Genomic DNA, 12,410 nt, shown 5'->3' on the forward strand with positions numbered 1-12,410 from the left:
TCCTGATCGTCTGATGCTGCTTGACCAGCTATGTTCATCCAGCTCTACACCTTGTTGCTTAGACCAGAATTGTTCAGTTGTAGATCACTGCCAAATAATGTAATGTTGGTAAATTCTGTATTGGTTTAACTGATTTTGTTGTTTTACTTAAGGAACATAGTCCTTCCCTGCAACTTGGCTTATTGGTTTTGGTTTTGAAAATAGAACAAATATGTTACACTTTCATTTCTCAGCTGTTAATAAAATCTACGAAAACTAGAAACAGGAACAATCTATTCTGGCCCTGAGGGCTTCTCTACCATTTGATAAGATTGTGGCTGGTCTGATCTATGGTCTCAATTCTAGAGTCATGTCTACGCCTCCCACCCAGTTTGAGTCCCTTTATTTTCTTTGAATCAAGTTGCTGTTTACTAGATCTGTTTACTAGATCTGTTTACTAGATCTGTTTACTAGATCTGTTTACTAGATCTGTTTACTAGATCTGTTTACTAGATCTGTTTACTAGATCTGTTTACTAGATCTGTTTACTAGATCTGTTTACTAGATCTGTTTACTAGATCTGTTTACTAGATGACCAACACTGTTGTTTGAAGCCTTAACTAGAAAGGGAGAGGTGCAATGACACCCAGATGTCCTTGTACAGGCATTGCAGTAAAGTAAGTTTGCAGGTACAACTGGCGATTGAAGAAGTCAAATGGTATGTTAGCTTTCATAACGAGAGTATTTGAGTACAGTCTTGCAGCAATTGTGTAGGGCTTTGGCAAAACTGTATCTGAAGTAGTTCTGGCCTCATTATGAGACAAAATATTAGGGCTATAGAGGGAGTGCAGTGAATTTTACTATACCGATTCCTGAGCAGGCAGAACTGAATTGTGAAGAGACTGGATCAGTAAAGATGATGTACTCTGGAGATAGAAGAATGAAGGAATGTATAAAATTCTAACGATACTAGACAGGGTGAATGCAAGAAGGATGTCCCCCAAGATAGTCCAGAACCAGGGGTCACTGTTTCAGGATATGGATTGGGCCATTTAGGACTGAAATGAGTGTGTGGAATTCCTGGAAATTCTGCAGAATTCTCTGCTGCAGAAAGCGTTTGAGGCCAAAATATTGATGTTTTCAAGGAAGAGTCTGATGTAGTTCTTGGGGCTGAAAGGATCAAGGGTATGGGGACAGAGTTGGATGTTTAACCATGATCATATTGTATGATAGAGAAGGCTCAAATAGCCAACTCCTGCTCCTATTAAGCAGCAGCATCATAAAAAAACAAATGAGATGATAAAGCAGATTGAAGAGTTCTCGGAAACTGAGCTGCCAATAGATGCTTGGTGCAATCTGGAGCTCCTGTCATCTAAAGTTGTAGTTTGCTTGGAAAGCTGTACAAATAAATGTGGTTTACACTATGAAGACATCTGCTGGGTTTCTTCACCCCTCTGAAAGTTTTTTGCGTCCCTGTAGTTCAGCGGCTTAATTTAACATTTTCTAAAGGAAAGCATTTGGCGCTTCTAATCTTGAGCCTGGGCAGAAAGAAACTTGCTGTTTAGAATAATAGTTTATTTTGGCAATTCCTGCCTCACAATGTGAAGATTAAGCAAAGTCACGATTCCCAAGGTCAAAACAAGTTAATTGAGCCTGCTTTCACTTTCCAACTAATTGATTTGCACAATTGAGCACTACGTCTCTTCTTAGTAATTTCTGTTCAACTTCTATTTTCTACAAACAACTACTTCAAATTTATAGTCCCGCTTTGCTTAAGCTCTCAATATCTGTGTTGATTCTACCTGCATTGCATCAGCTTCCTTTATTCCTCTGTGATGTAGTTTAGATCCAAGTAAACAATCGCTGTGTCAAAAAACGATTTTAACTGGTGGTATGGCACAAGTTAATATTGAAGTGCTGTTTGTTCACAGCACCTCAGATTTTAATAGGTCCTCATCAGGTTTCATCTGAACTTCTAGTCAGCCGTTGATAGTCTCCTTTTGGAATATGGTTGCACTTTTACAAATACCTTTCTGTAAGAAATGTTTATTTTGACTAAAGTTTAAAGCTGGTTGTGATGTTTTTAATTACATTTCCCTATCCTCGTCCCAGCCTCCACTTAATGTTCAAGTCTTTCTAGTGCTTTTCTTTGGGACTGTTGCCACGGAAGTGTCGAAGTTGTTGAGATGCTGCTTGATTCTGTCTGCAATATTGATGAATGTATTTGGGTGAAGTGGAAATTTCACAGGTGGTTCCATGTTAATTTCCTTCTGTGGTTAAATGTAACCTTACAATTTTAAGTGTGCTATTTGAAATTGTTAAATACAATTTTGTTGCATATTCCTCTTTCTTCCCCTTTACAGTTTTTAAACTTCTGGACCAAACAAGATAATCTTGATCTCGAGAACCCATCTCTTACCTCAACTCCAGTTTGTAACCAGAAAATCATAGTTACAGCTCCACTCCAGCGGGACTATACACCCAAAGTTCAAAAGGAGAACTCTGTGTAAGTAGTTAAATGCATAACTAATTCAGAAAATATACTGTGGACACTAGAAATCTGTCAGAAGAATAAGAGTACATGTTTTGGATCTACATCCTTTCATCAGAACTTTTGAAAAATTGGAGGTGTGATGTGCTTTAGCAGAATTTAGAAGCATGGAGGGATGGGGATCAATAGGACTGACATAAAAACCACTTGTTTTTACATGTACTTGTCATGTATGGACTTTCCTTTTTACACCTTGACAAGCTATACGTTCATTCCTAGCTGACCTCTCTTTTTCACCCCACAAATGAGTGTTTTGCTTGCTCATGCTTATAACTGAGATTAAGGGAGGAAGAAAGAGTTTATGGACTGCTGCAAAGGTGTGCAGGAGTTCAAGTTAAGCGCGCACAAAGCAGTACCCACAAGTTGAATGACAAAGATGATGGTCACCCACATTAGTTGTTCAGTTTTATACTTGTCATACAAGTTAACCCATTTTCCAAGGGAATTAAGACATCGACAGTTGACTTTACATTGAATATATGATACTCATCCACGTCCACATCACCCACATTAGAGCATTGACTGCTGGACCCACTACTGACTAATTGCTCCACCATCTCTATCAACTGGGCTTGAAATTGACATGGGCAAAAAAGATCCATCTGCTATAAGAAACTCTGTATTGCTGGACTCCAAGACACTTAGAAGAAAGACCTACTCGGGTGATTGTCACTAGGTTGACTGTGAGGCAGCAATGTGCTAGACCTGGAAAGTGTCCAGAGTGTGTGGTCTACTCTCGAAGTCACCATTGTCAACACCTGCATGGAGCTCACCCTCTTGACCAAGAAACATCAGTACTGGTTTGCGTGCCTGGCACAAGACATCCCCCAACAAGGGCTACTCCAAGATCTGCACTTGTAACTCCAATCACAAGGGGGGCAGAGGAAATGCTCTAACAATACCCTGAAAGTGTCTGTCGTCAAATGCAATATCCTCACTTACATGTGGTAATTGTATGCCCTAGAAGACACAAGAAAGAAGATGCATCCACAATGATGCCACCCACCAAGTGGAGCATGTGGAGGCCAAGCACAAGCAGCGGAAAGAGCTTGCAGAATCATGGAAGCAAATTATCATCCTCTGAGGCACTGCCAAATATATGGCCCTCTCCCCTGCCTCCATTTTTTCCAATGAAATGTCATCAACTTGAAACATTTAATTCTGTTTCTCACCACAGATGCTGCCTGACCTGCTCAGCATATCCAGTGATTTATTGTGTCAGATATTCAGCATGTACAGTATTTTGCATGTTCAAATTTTGTTTGTAATCCGAATAAAACTAATGCTAAATTATGAGAACTCATTAAATCCCACTGAGAGCACATAATTATTTTTCTTGTCTGCTAGAAACTTAAGACTTGTTTTTAGAATCATTTTATCTGTTCCTGGTGTCCTTGGTAAGTCCGGGGTATTAACAGTAACAAGTGTGGAGATTTAAGAAACGTGCACAGTGCACATAACCTATTGTGCAAAATCAAACCTCTGAAGTCAAACAAATCTAATATCTTCTAAATTTGCTAAGGTTATTTAAATATGGGTAAACTATGAACTAGCTTCATTCATGTATCATAAAATTAATTAATTTTCATATTAAGCAGTTCAGAAAAAAATTCATGTTGATTTTTGTAACATTGCCTTTTGTTTTGGTTTGTTGCTATGACTCATCCACTTTAATCACACTTTCAAGTAACTGAATAATATGAATAAAACAAGCCATACCCCCTCTTTCCACCACCCCTAATAAATTGGCTTGCTCAAAAAATCCTTCTCTGCATCCTAATTCAGCCAAGCAACTGATAATGCACGTAATTGCACTTGAGTTGCTGCTGTTCCCCCTGTATAGCAAAAACAACCCTCTATTTTAGATTGAACGTGCTAAACAAAAGAAAATTGTTTTGATTTTTAGATGATTTGAAGCATATTCAAAACAGTAAATAGAATTTTAACTAGTGTTAATTTGCCAATTTACTTCAATAATTTATTCAATCGTGATGCTTACAATTGAAGGAATATGAAATTTGTTGTGAATTATTTCATTTTCTGTATTTTTTTTTAACTTTGCAGTTTTCGAACTCCCAGGAGTCGAAGATCTCTTTTGGATAGTACACCAAGAACGCCTACTCCTTTCAAAAATGGGCTGGATAAATCTGGAGCAGCAAAACCTCGAGTTTGTATAGACTAATTTGTAAAAATGATTTCACTAATCGTGTATTTCTGAAAATATTTTAATTGCACAAATGTGATTCTCCCTTTTTACATAAACCTAGTACCCAGTATCTCAATTTGAGGAGGATCTAAAAGATGGTTTGAGGAATATTTTGCAGGAAGAGGAAGTCCAGTTAGCAAAACGAAAGCAGCATGGGGTTAGTATGCACTGTTTAGCCAATAAAATTATTTTTCTTTTGCTATTTAATCACTCACCTTAAGTTTCAATGTAGGTTCTCATTTTGTGAAGCTTTACTATATATAGGCGTATATTTATTTATGAACTTTATTTGTAGAATTGTTTGTTTTACAAACTAAATTTATAAGCCCAATAGCAGTATTTGTCACAAATTTGACTTCAGACTAATGGAAGTTATTTTGAGATCTACTTTAAATGGTTTTTTTTTTGTGTTGAAATTATGTGGAAATAATTGAAACTATTATGATCTTTCAGAATGCATGAAGCACAATCTTCAGGGCTTCCTCTGAAGTCTTGTCAAGAGACAAGTCATGTATTGATTTTCCCCTTTAATACACACATTCATCTATTATTTGGTCAACATTCCTTTATATCGTACATTAAAATTTGTGTCTTGCAACGTGTTAAAACATTCCAGATATTAGAAATATTTACTTATTATCTGTCTAACATTCCACAGACAGGCATTTGTTTCATCATGACTGCTCTTGTTTGTATAGCTGCACAGACCGCTTATGAAGAAAGTGCGGAAGTCCCTTGCTTTGGACATTGTGGAAAAGGATGGGAGTAAAACAAATCAGCCTGTTTTCAGCACCACCACCACAAGCAAACAGGTAACCCACCTGCAAGTAGAAGTATGCACAATGTTGAGCTAAAGTAAGAATCTAGTAAATGGTAATATTTTACTCTTGAATTTGAAAATAGTTCAAATACTTCTTTAATTGTTTGACTAATTGCCTAGTCAAAATAATTCAGAATGAAATGGCAGTTATTCAAGAACTGACTGAAGTATACATCAATTGTGCTGTTTTTATTTAGCCCATTTAACAGTTGTTTAACAGATTTCAGAGAGAGCAGATAAAGATTGGCTTTTCCAGAGATAATCTTTGATTAGTTGGCTTTCAGTAGAGATGGAAGCAGTTAGCTGTGACTTTCACTCACTGCTGTATCCCGATGGAAGTGGAACAGTATTTGTTTGTTTGTTTTCTTGTGATAAAGAAAAGGAGGATCTTTGACACTCTTCAAATCTCCTGACTTAGTTTTTCTCCAACAATAAATCTTGGTCATGTCAAAAATTTTTTGAGTAAGCCCTGTCTTTTCAATCACTTAGACATTCTTGAAAGAAGGCTATTTAGCAATTGAAGTAGAATGATTTCTGAGGCTCAGCTGAATCTTTTTGTTTCGGGATAGCTATTTTTTAAAAAGAACTATGACACAATTGAGCACAGGGGTGTCCGTTAAAACATTTTTTAAAAAAATGAGCAGACACACATCCCTGGGGGATATAAGCAGGCTTGGGACTTGGTCCACTTTGAGTGCTATAAGTCAGCCTCTAAGGCCCAGGGAGCAATTTAGTAAGCATTTTGTATTCCATGTGAATGGAACCTGGGACTTTGTGCACAATTACTGCTGCATTATTACCAAGATCCTGATTTTTATTTTCTCCTCATAAGCAGACAGAAGACTTCGTATCAAAATCTTTGAACAGCTCTTCAAGTAAAAATGATACCCTGAACAGAGGTTTTATTGTACCCAATAAAGAGACTAGTTTTTCATTCAAACCTTCTAAACCAGAAACTCCAAAATGGGTAAGTCATGTTACTTATTCAAAATAGACTTGTTTAGTCACTGTCTATGGAAATGCCAGGTGAGGACCACTAACCTTCTACTTAAATTGTGAACTGCACATATTGTAACAGCTTTCTTTGTCTTGTAATTGATTCTGTCTTGATTCTTCAGATTATGTTTGTTTTATTTCAGCTCTGTGAAAATCACTGTTCTGTCCGTCCACAGAATGTGTTTGCTTTACAGCATGATTTGCTAACTCATTACAAACTTGAGGTAATCAAAAATAGATATTTCTGCAGAAACGGTGGGTCTGGCAGCATCTGTAAAGAGAAAACGGCGATAATGTTACCAGTCCAACGACTCTTCTTCAGAATTGTTCTTCAGGTGTTTTATGTCGTGCAGCTCATGTAAATGGTTGGTGGGGTTGTAAACATGCTGGCCAAGCCAGCGGGCTTGGATGCAAATGTATTGTCACCCTGCTAGGTAACATTGCCAGTGTGCCTCCGGTGAAGAGTTGGTGTTCTGTTCCACTTGTTATTTATGTGCCTTGGTTTGTGGGGGTCGGTGGTATTACTTCTGGTTCTGTTTCTCATTGAATTTGACCCTGTGTACCATGTGTTTGTTGGAGTTCTGTTTGGAATACCAGCCTTCCATAAATTCGCTGTTCGGCTTGTGCGATTTTATGGAGATGTTGCCCAGTTGAATTGATGTCATTCATTGTCCGTATGTAGTGAGACAAGTGGAAATTGGTGATGTCTCTTGTTGGCTAGTTGGTGTTCAGGTAGCTGTGTTGTCAGTTTTCTTCTGGTTTGGCCTGTGTAGTGTTTCTCACAGTTCTTGCATAGTATTTTGTATATTACACAGGTTTTGCGTGTAGGGTCCTTTTTATGCTTGTCAGTAGCAGTTGTAGGATGGTTGTTGGTTTGTGGGCTACACTGATACCTCGGGGTCTGAGTAGTCTTGTGGTCATCTCAAATGTCCTTTGAACAGTAGGGTGATTAGTGGAGTCTAGTCAAGTTGTCTTCCTGCTGTGGGTTGTATTGGAGGTAAAGGCAGATTTTGCTTTTCAGGTATCTGCCCCTTTTTGAAGACTCTGTATAAGTGTTCCTGTTCTGCTTTGCGTAGTTTAGCGTTGTTGCAATGTGTTGTGACTCATTTTAAATAGTGTCCTGATGCTGCTCCTTTCATGTGTGCGCGTGTGATGACAGGGCAGACATATCCCTAACTGTATATCACTGGGCTGGACCATTGAGCCACTCTCCATTCAATAGTTTAGCCCTACATATGCATGTATTAGCTGAAAATTGGGAGGGATCTAACGGACTGTACATAGGCCTATACTCTACGTAGACATTTTTACACTGTCATGTACTGCACTCTGTGATACACTTGGCCTTCAGAATTTTGAAGTTCTTTGATTAGGATAACATACTTACAATTGTAACTTGCATAGTTGGAGCTGAAACATGTTTTGTTAGTGGCAATAACTTTTTTATTGTTTTGCAGGTGAATAGCGCTTGGGAAACAGTGGCCTTTGGAAGAACAAAGGATCAGCTCATAATGACTGAGAAAGCCAGAAAGTACTTAAATGCATTCAAAACAACTCACACCTCTAGGACTTTGATTTTATAACACAATGTACAAAAGATTTGAATGTTCTATTTGGATGACTCTTTAAATGGAAAGAATTAATTTGTGGAACACAAACTAAACAATCATGGATTTATAAAACCTGATGCTTCAGTAATTTTTTTGTTGAGTCAAAACAGTATATCATTGTGGAGAGAAATATTGTCCTGACTAAGGACAACTAACTTAATAGAGCCAATTTATACACTGCATAACTGGTTTGGAAACTTCAAGTTATAAGAACATGATCAATTGTAGCTTTTTCCTTTAAAAAGAAATCCTGTTAGTTAATTAAATGTTAAGCATCTAAATTTTTTTTCTCCCCCACTGAAAAGCTTCAATGTGGATCAGTTACTTGTACAGGCAAAATTGTCCTTGGTATTAAGCAATTGAGAAGAGCTCTCTAATAATGTCTTATCACGTTTGTCAATGTAACCTTGTTCAGTTAACTCTTCAGATTGAAGGTGCACTTTTTGCTGCTTCGAGCACAAAATCAAGAGTGAAAGCTTTATTTGTTCGAACAGCAACATGAATTAAGCTTGCTGCTTGGGTTGCAAAATTCTTATTTTATAATCTTGCAAAGAAAAAGATGATGCAGTGCTTAATGGGGAAGAATGTTTTCACTGGGATAAGGTAGAGAAATACCAGAACAGTTATTAACTCAAATGCTTGTTAATATGACGGTTTGCTTCCAAAGTAACTTTATTTGATCTTTTATAAAGTACCAACTTTATCAGCTATCCTCCCAAATCTGTTATAAAGATAATTAATGACTATTCAAGTAACAAGTGTAGAATTAAGTATCACTTTCCTTTACATGATCTGTAACATTCACAGACCCATTTTTCATAATTTATGCCATTACAACATTAAGACTGAAAAAACTGAGCATTGTTTGAGATCCCTGTGTCCTATATCGTTGGTCTGTGATCTCTGTTCCCATCAAGGAATTGATAGCTGATCATTTTAAATCCTGAAAGCAGTAACTTCAATGCTGAAACATACACAACTGATCATTTAGGACTCTAGTATAAAATTTGAGATGGTTGCCATAGGAAAAACTAACATTGTGCCTTTTAAAATTGTGAAAAAAATGTTGCAGTTCTCTCCCAGCTGGTGAGATACACGAATTTTGTCTAAACTGCAATGGTGAGTTATGCACGAAGTTCTAAAATACTACTATGGCCATCTAGGTCTCAAATGTAAACTTTGACCTCACTGTGCACGATGCAGAAGGAGGGAATGCTGATTTTCTTCAGAAGCAAATAAATTGGGTTCCAACTAGAAGTCATTCGCCTTCCACAAACTGCTGACTCAAAGGTTTCTTTTCGACAAACATTCTTTGAGTCAGATTTTTGACTCCATTTCCTAACTTGTAAGGTCATTTCAACTGCATGATTTTCATCCTAACAATACTCTCCCTGACTGTCTCATTACCTCACCCCCAGCTCCCATGTACATGTACTCCTATTTATTTGTCTCTCGAGACTTGGGATCATTTTCTGTCTGTTAGTTCCTGCCTTCTCTAAAGACTAGTTTGTATATCTGTTATGTCACTTGTATCTGATTTAAGTTTGACCTTTGACATTCAAAAGGAAAGACATTTGAGAGAACACTTGAAACCGCTGCAGATAATATCTGAATTTCATTTTGTACATACTCTGTCAATGTTTTTCTATGTAAAATAGATGGGATAGATTTGAGTTTTACAGTTGTTTTAGAATTTAAACTGTTCTAAGTTTATTTTCCTTCCTAGCAATTGGAATTCCAATGTTGTTAATTTAGTAGCTAGAATGAAAGCAGCCCATTGCTCCTTTATCTTCTGGACAGAGATTCTGGGAGTTTGCGTTTTTTTTGGGAAGAAATGGTGTTTGGTAGGAACCAGTGAACGTGTCTACTCAATAAACTATTTCAGTGCTTTGTTAGAACAAAAGAGACTATATATTTTTATTTTTTGTTAATACGCTATTTTATTCAAGAAATGTTTTCATGGCCTGAAAGTCTAATTGCACTTAGATTGGAAAAATTCCACTGTACTAAAGTGATCAGGTTAAAAACAACGTATAAACATTGAAAGCATTTGATTTTACAACAAAACGTTTAATTTTTTAACCCACACATGATATTTACAGATCAATAAGAGAACATAGAACATTACAGCACAATACAGGCCCTTCGGCCCTCGATGTTGTGCCAACCTGTCATACCGATCTCAAGCCCATCTAACCTACACTATTCCATGTACGTCCATATGCTTGTCCAATGACTACTTAAATGTGCCTCAAGCTGGTGAATCTACTACAGTTGCAGGCAAAGCATTCCATTCCCTTACTACTCTGAGTAAAGAAACTACCTCTGACATCTGTCCTATATCTTTCACCCCTCAATTTAAAGCTATGCCCCCTCGTGCTCGCCGTCACCATCCTAGGAAAAAGACTCTCCCTATCCACCCTATCTAACCCTCTGATTATTTTATATGTTTCAGTTTAGTCACCTCTCAACCTTCTTCTCTCTCTAATGAAAACAGCCTCAAGTCCCTCAGCCTTTCCTCGTAAGACCTTCCCTCCATACCAGGCAACATCCTAGTAAATCTCCTGTGCACCCTTTCCAAAGCTTCCAAATCCTCCTTATAATGCGGTGACCAGAACTGTACGCAATACTCCAAGTGCGGCCGCACCAGAGTTTTGTACAGCTGTAGCATAACCTCTTGATTCCGGAACTCGATCCCTCTATTAATAAAAGCTAAAACACTGTATGCCTTCTTAACAGCCCTGTCAACCTGGGTGGCAACTTTCAAGGATCTGTGTACATGGACACCGAGATCTCTCTGCTCATCTACACTACTAAGAATCTTACCATTAGCCCTGTACTTTGCCTTCCGGTTACTCCTACCAAAGTGCATCACCTCACACTTGTCTGCATTAAACTCCATTTGCCACCTCTCAGCCCAGCTCTGCAGCTTATGTATGTCTCTCTGCAACCTGCAGCATCCTTTGTAACTATCCACAACTCCACCGACCTTAGTGTCGTCTGCAAATTTACTAACCCATCCTTCTACGTCCTTGTCCAGGTCATTTATAAAAATGACAAACAGCAGTGGACCCAACACTGACCCTTGCAGTACACCACTAGTAACTGGTCTCCAGGATGAACGTTTCCCATCAACTACCACCCTCTGTCGTCTTTCAGCAAGCCAATTTCCGATCCAAACTGCTATATCTCCCACAATTCCATTCCTCCGCATTTTGTACAATAGCCTATTGTGGGGAACCTTATCGAACGCCTTGCTGAAATCCGTATACACCACATCAACCGGTTTACTCTCATCTACCTGTTTGGTCACCTTCTCAAAGAACTCAATAAGGTTTGTGAGGCACGACCTTCCCTTCACAAAACCGTGCTGACAATCCCTAATCAATTTATTCTTTTTTTAGATGATTATAAATCCTATCCCTTATAACCTTTTCCAACACTTTACCAACAACTGAGGTAAGGCTCACTGGTCTATAATTACCAGGGTTGTCTCTACTCACCTTCTTGAACAGGGGAACCACATTTGCTATCCTGCAGTCATCTGGCACTATTCCTGTAGACAATGACGAGTTAAAGATCAATGCCAAAGTCTCGGCAATCTCCTCCCTGGCTTCCCGGAGGATCCGAGGATAAATCCCATCCGGCCCAGGGAACTTATCTATCTACACCTTCTGAGTCGCAGGATATTGAGGGACGTGTAGGAGCTGATTGTGGTAAATTAGCAGAGACCTTTATATCCTCTTCCTTCTGAACCTCAATCCCACCTAGTCTAGTAGCCTGTGTCTCAGTATTAGAGAGGTGTCTTATACTGAGAGAAGACAGTGCAAATTTATTGGCAGTCAGTGGTATCTTTTACGTCCTGTCTTATTTGTGATTTGGTTCTGCACAGCATGAGTTGACCAAATGGATGGGAAATGTATCACCCGTTTTGAATAGGGCTTTCCACATCTACTGTGAGTACACCTTCACATTTGCATATTGATAGCAATGCCATGTCCATATGCTTGTTTGACATTCTGTTCACCAATGCGTCATTTAAGGAAGTCAGACACATTTTGTGGTGCAACACTAGACTATGTTGATCTAGACCTGCCTACGTCAGTATTCATTGAACAACTTATGTATTTGAGTTCAGTTTTAATGATGTCGTTTTGATCAAGTAGTTGGTATTATCATCGGATCCTTCTAAACCCACCTATTGCCACCATCTTTTTCTTAGGTTCAGTGAGAAACACTGAAACTTGG

At 38.3% G+C, this 12,410-nt stretch overlaps 1 protein-coding gene across 2 annotated transcripts in view; it reads left to right on the top strand.

Annotated features, from left to right (window-relative positions):
- Nucleotides 1-11,433, top strand: part of mybl2b (v-myb avian myeloblastosis viral oncogene homolog-like 2b) — a 35,729-nt gene extending 24,296 nt beyond the window's left edge. Inside the window, exons 11-17 of one of the 2 annotated variants that reach the window (XM_048549691.2) lie at nucleotides 2,343-2,485; nucleotides 4,595-4,697; nucleotides 4,798-4,893; nucleotides 5,435-5,548; nucleotides 6,389-6,523; nucleotides 6,696-6,776; nucleotides 8,010-11,433. In XM_048549691.2, coding sequence (XP_048405648.1) covers nucleotides 2,343-2,485; nucleotides 4,595-4,697; nucleotides 4,798-4,893; nucleotides 5,435-5,548; nucleotides 6,389-6,523; nucleotides 6,696-6,776; nucleotides 8,010-8,135 — 798 coding nt within the window. In that variant the 3' untranslated portion in view covers nucleotides 8,136-11,433. The remainder of the gene's footprint in view (nucleotides 1-2,342; nucleotides 2,486-4,594; nucleotides 4,698-4,797; nucleotides 4,894-5,434; nucleotides 5,549-6,388; nucleotides 6,524-6,695; nucleotides 6,777-8,009) is intronic. The other variant, XM_059652751.1, reaches the window with a different exon arrangement.
- The last annotated feature ends 977 nt before the right edge of the window (nucleotides 11,434-12,410 follow it).

Source organism: Stegostoma tigrinum, chromosome 19 (genome assembly GCF_030684315.1).
Source record: "Stegostoma tigrinum isolate sSteTig4 chromosome 19, sSteTig4.hap1, whole genome shotgun sequence".
Taxonomy (NCBI): Eukaryota; Metazoa; Chordata; class Chondrichthyes; order Orectolobiformes; family Stegostomatidae; genus Stegostoma; species Stegostoma tigrinum.